Below are 8,336 nucleotides of genomic sequence, written 5' to 3'. Positions count from 1 at the left end.
ATAAGTATAATAAGTATAATTTTTTATAATTTTGTATGTTAAATAAACGACCTATGCCCTGCAATAATCAAAAAACTTAGTATTTTATTATATTATTATATATATTATAATATTATTATTATTATAATATTTTTATTATATTATTATTATTATTATTATATTATATAGTTATAATAAAAAAAATTCAATCATAAAAGTATTATTCAAATTATTTAAAGTATTTTACTCTATTATCATATATTTTAGCAGTAGTAAGTAAATTCTTCCCAATGGCTAACATATGATGCTCACATTTTTGTACCGCATTAAAATTGTAAACAAACGTTAACAGTGTGAAGCAGGAAAAAAAACAATAGCTTAGACATGCTGTTAAGAAAGCCACTGTTACTAACATCATTCCTTCGGGCTGCTGTTTATCTGTTTATTTACTAACAACTAAAGAGAGAGCAAACAATAATATACATAGCCATACATATACGTTAATAAAATGAGAGCGAGAACGATTTGTACACAAGCAGTACATACCTACACACACTGTGCCCGAGCGCATATGTGTAAAAAGGAGAAACACACAGCAGTAGCAGAAGCAGCAGTAGTAGCTGCAGCAATATAACAACAGCAACAGCAACAACAATAACGAATTGCTTATATACAACGACGTATGCTGCTGCTGGTACAAATGCGGCACGCAACAAACGATAAATACTTCATTTATATTTGGACCGCCGGACAAGAAAGGACACGAAGAAAAGCGGCGTAGCGAATATCGAGACGACATTTAGCTTTTAGCGCCTTTTTTGTTTTAGTTTTTTTAATTATGAAAATTTTTAAACATTTCGGCATAACGTTGGCTTAATTAATTTGGCATAAAAATTAACGAAAACACTGCATAATTAAATTTCGGACATTAAACAAAAAATTAAATTAAATTGGCAAAGTTAAAAAATTTTTAAATTTGCAAAAAAAGAATATAAACGTGATTCAATAAATTTTGTGTTTATTTTTATTTGTAAGTTCAAACCGAGACGACGTCGTTGATTAAAAAAAAAACGCGTGAAAAATTCAAAATTTAAAAACAAAATTCGTTATATTTCAGTTCGTTTAAATATTGTTTTATTTTATAATTTTTGATTTAAAACGTAAGAGAATAAACAAAAAAGTGAAGTTTGAAGTTAAAAAAAAAGAATATTGAAGTAAAATACAAAATTAAAAGACAGCGAAAATTGTTAAGAAAATAAACAAGAAAAATTGTATTTGTAAATTGTTTAATTGCTAACACAACACAAATAAACAACAACAACAACCGCAGCAAACGGCAAAAATAAGTGAAAAAACAAAGTAAATAAAAACTGAAAAATAAAATTAAATAAGTTTAAGGCAAAAAAGCTTATAAAAGAGCAGCAGCAACAACAACAATAAGAAAGCACGTAGAGTGTTGCGGCTTCAATAAAAATAAATAATTGCAAGCAAGGAAAATAAATTAGAAAGTATATTTTTAATTATTATAAATAAAAGAAAATAAATAATTAAATTAATAAATATAATTACGAGAAGCTTTAAGAAACAACAGCTACTACTAATTGACAATTTTAAATTCATTTGTGATATTAAAGCAAAAGCAGCAAAATTACCTCATATCATTCCAAAAATAATTTAGAGAAATTATACTGCATAATCATAAATTGTTAAGAAAAAAAAAACATCAACATCAGCAACAACAATAACTATACATTTACTAAACCAAAAATTCTGTTTAACTGCAATATAAAGTCAAAAAGAAAATTTTAAAAATAATTAAATTAAATTAAAATTAATTAAAAGGAATTGCTTACAAAAAATTATAAAAGAAACTTTTATCAAAGAAAATTCGTACATTTTTTCAAAGAAAGTGCAATCGAACCGAAGCAAAGGCTCAGCTAACATTAAATCAGGATTAAGAAAACTGAAAGAAATTAAATGAAATTAAAAATTTTGAACCTCTAGTAACCTAAAGTATTTCGTATCTGTGTTTTAAAACGTGTTTATGTACGTGTTTGTATGTGCGTTAAAACGATTTAGTCATTCAAATTTTAAATTCTGCAACTTCGACTCCAAAAAGTGCAGTCTTTGCAAAACTTCACCGAAGCGGCGCAGTAAAAAAGTGGAAGCATAAAAACCAAAGACCAAAAACGTAAAGTTCGGGAAAGAATAAGAAAGACACTAAAAAACTCTAAACGTAAGCATTTCCAAAACAAGAAAAAAACAATAAAAACTTATACTCCTATATACAACAGCATTTAAATAAATTTTTCAAAAAAATTTGTCTAGAAATTTACATATTTACATATGAATTGAAAATTGTGTTGAAAAAATAAAATAATAATCGTACTTATGTAGCTTATGGCAACAATAAAAAGCGAAATGCCGCCTTTGCATGCGGCCGAGACGCTAGTTGGTAGTGTCGGCACAGGAGGCGGTAGCAGTAGTGGAGGCGGCGGCGGTGGCAACAATAACAACAATAGTGGAAACCCAACAGGAACATCAGCAGCCACCACAAATAATACATCAACGACAACAGCAGCGAATAATACGATTAGCGCGGCCGCAGATTCCAGTGATAATCAACCATCGACACCGCAACCACAAATCATTGGTGGCAATAACGAGCAGCAACAAAACTCCTCACACCATCCATATGCCACGCATCATATGTACTCATCAACAGCAGCAGCAGCGGCAGCTGCAGCAGCAGCAAACGCAGCCATCACAACAACAGCTGTTGGTGTAACAATGCCACATATGTACGGAGTTGGTGCTAATAGCAATACAATATATGCAACAGCTGGGCAGGATATGCAACAGCAACAACAACAGCTCCAGCAGCAGCAACAACAACATGCTGGTTATTCCAGTTATTTGAATAGCTATGAACAATTTTATCAACAACAAGCACAACAAACACAATCATCTGGTATGCATACTGCCAACGGCAATAGTAATTTGGATTATGGTAATACAGGAATTATGTATGGCGGTGCTGGTGGCACTGCCGTTGGAAATTTATCAACTAATACTGAGTACAGTAGTAAACCATCGGGTGTACGTTATCATCCATATTTGCAAACACCGACTTCAGGTTTGACATCATCAGCAGCTAATAATGCAAATACTGTTAGCAATAATGAAGGCGCACACGACACTGCACAAGCTACATCAGGTGGAACTTTAGCTTCCAGCGGTGCTGTATCAACTACCACCTCAATGAGTCCGCGGGTTGTGAGTTCTACTAGTCCTACTTCAACATCATCTAATCATTTGCAACTTGGTAACTCAAGTTCTCCCAGTGGCAAGTTACAGTGTAAAAAGTGTGGCATTATGTCCACCAATGAATCGGAATTACAAGAGCACATTACAAATGTGCATGGTGCTTCACCATACGGTAGTAGTGGTTACTCGAGTTCGCCATATATAAAAGAAGAAATGCAAACTGCTAGCACACCTCACCAACAATCATCACAACCAACGCAACAGCAACAAACTGGCGGTAATCCAGGTGATATATTAGATTTAGATTCACAAAAAATGGTATATCCACCTTTACCTGGTGGTATGCCACATATGATGCACCATCCATTAGGTCATCAACAAATGCATGATGTCAGTGATCCTCTGCATTCTATGCATACAATGCAACAACGTGCACTACCCACTTGGGATCAGCCAGCACATTCTCAATTGCAGGAAGGTTTATCTCCATTTATGCAACAACAACACCAGCAACAACAATCTCAACAAGAGAAAACTCCTCTCTCTAATCAATCGCCATATTATTCACCGAAACAGTCGCCATATCATATATCAGGTGGCAGTGGAGTTGGCATAAAACATGAATATCCAATTATTAAATCAGAATATGCTGATTCACAAAATTATGTGGATAAATCTTTTGACCCTACTAGTGGCGGTGAATTATGCCAACAACCAACACAGCAACAATCACAAAATCAACAGCAGATGATGCCTGTTTCCTCTAGTCCAGCTGAGTTTCCGTCTACCACAACCGGCCCTCAAGATCAGACGCAACAATATCGTGGTTTTGAGCCCCCAACTTCGTCTTCCGCTTTACCCGCTAATAGCGTTACTACAAAAGCAGCTTCTTGGAAATCGAATGAGGCCCGTCGTCCAAAAACATACAATTGTACGGCATGCAATAAGTGGTTCACTAGCTCTGGACACCTAAAACGCCATTATAATACAACTCTGCATAAAAATGCTGTAAAGTCCAGTGGTCAGCCTGATCCTGCTACAATGCCTATATCGGTACATCATCATCCTTCACGTGATCCTGGTGGTAAACTTAGCCGTCGCAACAATTCTAATGCAGCGGCTGCAGCAGCTGCAGCTGCACAGCAACAGCAGCAACCACCGGCACCAGTTCAACCTCCAGAACCTCCTAGGAGTCCGCAAGATTATGTGGCTCAAGCGGCGGGATTGGGCCAAATGTCGCATTATTCCGCCTCTCCATCGCCAACCCACCACAATCAGCAGCAACAAAATGGCATGTCATATGGTCAACAATCGAATGGTTATCAACAGCAGCAATTCATGCAACAAGTTCAATCAACAACAAATGCTTCTCCTCAGCACGCTTCCAATATTTCTGGCGTATCGCCAAACACTCAAACCGTTTTGAACGGTCACCCAAACGGGCTAGCAGGTCCCTCCGCCCAAACAACACCAATACCGTCCTCCAACACGAGGGGCCTGCTGAACACAACAACAACAACAACAGTTATAGCAAAGATAGAACCAACGGAGGACAATCAAACAATCATACAATCCCCAATGGGCATGGAAATGGAAATGTTACAACAGCAGCAGCAGCTGGACGAGGAAACAGTGGAGCAGCTTCAACTCCACCAATCGCAGCTGGAGGAGCAGCAAATGTTGGAGGAGGATCGTCAGCATCTTCATTATCAACAGGTGGAGTCACTGGAGCAACATCGTCATTATCACAACAGCTCTCACAGCAGCACGGACAACATGCAAGCCCAATCGCCCCTTATTATCTCCCACCAGCAATACCAGGAGCAACTCCAACAGCAGCAGCATCAACAAATGGTGGACAACATTTATTCACGCATCACCCCACCGCAGCCGCTTCAGCAAGCCCATATGCCGCTACACAATATAACGGATCACCAATACAACATCATGCCTTTGGATATCAACATGCCGCAGCACAGCAGCAGTATGCAGCTGCAGCAGCAGCCGCAGCACATCACCACCAACACAGCTACTACCAATACGGACAGCATCCACACTATGCTGCACAACCACCTCCACCAACGGCTGGTGGAGCAGCAGGAGCTACCGCACATGCACAATACGCTGCTCAACAATACCAGCATCCAGTCACCGCTGGACACCAGTACCATCATGCACACGCCGCTGCCGCTGCCCATCACCACGCAGCAGCTGCTGCAGCAGCAGCAGCTCACCACCCACACCATTCCATCCTTCCAACAGCTGCAGCAGGTGTCGGGGCTGGAGCAACCGGGGCACACAATGACTTATCACACTATTATTGGTAATCAAGATGGTAATAGTAGCATTGGCAGTGCAAGTACGAATTCATCTGAATTATTGCAATTTACCACTTTAGATGGTTACGGCAGTATGCAATCACAACAAATGGTCACATCTGATGGACAAATATTACAATTTATACCAACACAAATGACAGGCCAACCTTTGTATACTTTGCCACAACGTGGTTCTGTTGCGGAAACATATAGTCCACAATCATCATTTTCAGAACAACGTTCACCGCAAGAAGCTGATCTACCACCAACATATACATTCATGCAAACAACATTACCAACGCAAGAATCTTCGCAAACAACTACAACAGATTTACCATCCATGCCATATTCACCTACAATTTCTTCATCACTGGATGAATATGCTAATAATTATAGTGATACTGGTATCCCTATGATAAAACAGGAGAAGTCCGATTTCAAAACGATTCTCTCAGACAGCGACAGCAGTCCAACTACAACAAAGAAAACAAAAACTCTTAAAGTTACAAAAGCACAAAAACGAAAACGTACACCATCTGCTGGTTCAATTTCGCCATCAACATCAACATCAACTACATTGCCCACCGGCCGCATTAAATGCATTGAATGCGATAAGGAGTTCACGAAGATCTGTTACTTAACGCAGCACAACAAATGTTTTCATTCTGGTGAGTATCCATATCGTTGTCAAAAATGCGGTAAACGCTTTCAATCCGAAGAAATTTACACGACTCATCTTGGTCGACATAAAGCAATAGAGAAGCCACATAAATGCGATCTTTGTCCAAAGCAATTTCATCACAAAACCGATCTGCGACGCCACATTGAAGCTATACATACTGGCCTCAAACAGCATTCCTGCGCTATATGTGAAAAAAGCTTCTGTCGTAAGGACCATTTGCGTAAGCACTTCGATACCCACAATCGGCCGCGTGTAGCACTTAAAAAGCCAGTGCGTACTACGGGTAACCGCAGAACAAGAGGTCCAAATAGTCCTTCTGCAAGTACAAGCAAACAAGCTGCTACTAGTACGCCCAGAAACGTTTCTGCAGTTACCAGCAGAAATACTTCTGCAGGTACAAGTAAAAACACTTCCGTACGTACTAGTAGAACTGCTGCCGCTAGTATAAGCAAAGACGACATTCCAAGTACCAGCAAAGCCGCCATTATGGATAGAAATGCTATCGTAAATACGATCAGAAACATTATCACTCTTACAAACAGGGACGATATCCCAAGTACAAGCAGAGACGCTATCACAAATGCAAGCAGAAACGTTATCACAATTACAAGCGAAGACGATATCTCAGGTACAAATGTAAATCCAAGTACAAATGGAGATGCTATCGTAAATGCAATCATAGATGATATACCAAGTACAAGTAAAGAAGCTATTGTGAGCGTAAGTAGAAATGTCATGGGGACTACAGGCAGAGATGCTATTGCTGGTATAAGCAGAAACATTATCACAAGTACACCCATAAATTCTAACTTGGCGTTTGCTCTCCATAACATGAATAGAACAATCGTTACTGCCACTGCTGTAATAACTGATCAGCATTTACAGCAGCGCCAGCAACACCTACCACAAAGCATGGTTATTAAGAATGATGTGATGCTTTCACTCAAAGACGAGCAGCACAGCTCAGATTCGATGTATATGCAACATAATGCAGACGTGCTTGTTACAGATGATAGTCTCAGCTCAGGTGAAGAACACGAGCGCGTTATGCAGCAACAACGCCAACAATTGAATGATCATGATATGCTTGAGTTGCCGATGGTCAAAGAAGAGTATCGCGTAAACGACCAGGAAATTGCTTTGTACTAAGATCGCACCATAAATTGACTTAAAAGGCAACAAAGCGTTTGATTTTTTAGGAACTTCGAAAGGTGATTGCTGTAGATTCTGTCGATCTGAAAATCAAACGCTTTCTTCCCTTTTGGCCACAATCAATGATACAAAATTATAAATTGCCATATTTAAAATAAGTTTCAAGCTTTGTCGCTACAAGCACATTTTATGTATCTAAAGCATGTATTTTTGTTTATGCCTGAGCTTTTATTTTAATTTTGCTGCATTGTAAATACATAAAATATTTTATTTTATCTCAAATTTTGTAATGCCATTATGTTTCATTTAAAAAAAAAAAAACAAATAAGGATAAAACTAAATAGTGATACCAAATTAAAATAAATCAGGGATTTTAAACGCATAATTATAATTATAATTTAGTTAAGTACTTAATTTTAGTTTTCCTAAAATTTTATAATTGTATTGTTTACATTTGAGATTAATTAATTGTGTTTACTTGTGACATCCTATCTATCTATAACATAATAACATTATTAATTTTGTATTATTTTAAATAATCATGAAACAACAGTATGCATAAACTGACGAAAAGTATTCAAGTATTCCATATAATTTAATTAATTTAATTTAGTTTTATTTTAGTTGCTAGCAAAACAAAATTTTATTAATTATTTAAAAATATGAATCCTAAAAAATACTCAATCAAAACGTCTTCTAACACTGCATTAGTTTTATGATTTAATATTAAATTTATAATTTTAATTGTAAAATGTATTTCAAATATATTTGAGCGATATTTGTAAAGATATTAACATATGCAATTATATATTTCATGTTTTTATATTAGAAACAATAAAAAGAAAACCAACTAATTTAGAAAGAATAAAATGATGATATTTTTTGAAACCAAATTTTTTTCTGTTTTTATTTTATTTTTTTTCATCATAGGTTTTGTA

General features: G+C 36.7%; 1 protein-coding gene across 2 annotated transcripts in view; it reads left to right on the top strand.

The window, feature by feature from the left end:
* Positions 1–2,303: 2,303 nt before the first annotated feature.
* The window catches only part of LOC119670013 (chromatin modification-related protein eaf-1), a 30,045-nt gene continuing 24,012 nt past the window's right edge, over positions 2,304–8,336 (top strand). Inside the window, exon 1 of one of the 2 annotated variants that reach the window (XM_038080097.1) lies at positions 2,304–6,232. In XM_038080097.1, the coding sequence (XP_037936025.1) occupies positions 2,380–6,232 (3,853 nt within the window). In that variant the 5' untranslated portion in view covers positions 2,304–2,379. Of the gene's footprint in view, positions 7,702–8,336 lie in introns of those variants that run through there. The other variant, XM_038080096.1, reaches the window with a different exon arrangement.

This window comes from Teleopsis dalmanni, chromosome 1, assembly GCF_002237135.1.
Source record: "Teleopsis dalmanni isolate 2A chromosome 1, ASM223713v2, whole genome shotgun sequence".
In the NCBI taxonomy this organism is placed as follows: domain Eukaryota; kingdom Metazoa; phylum Arthropoda; class Insecta; order Diptera; family Diopsidae; genus Teleopsis; species Teleopsis dalmanni.
This window is presented reverse-complemented; position numbering and strand designations above follow the sequence as displayed.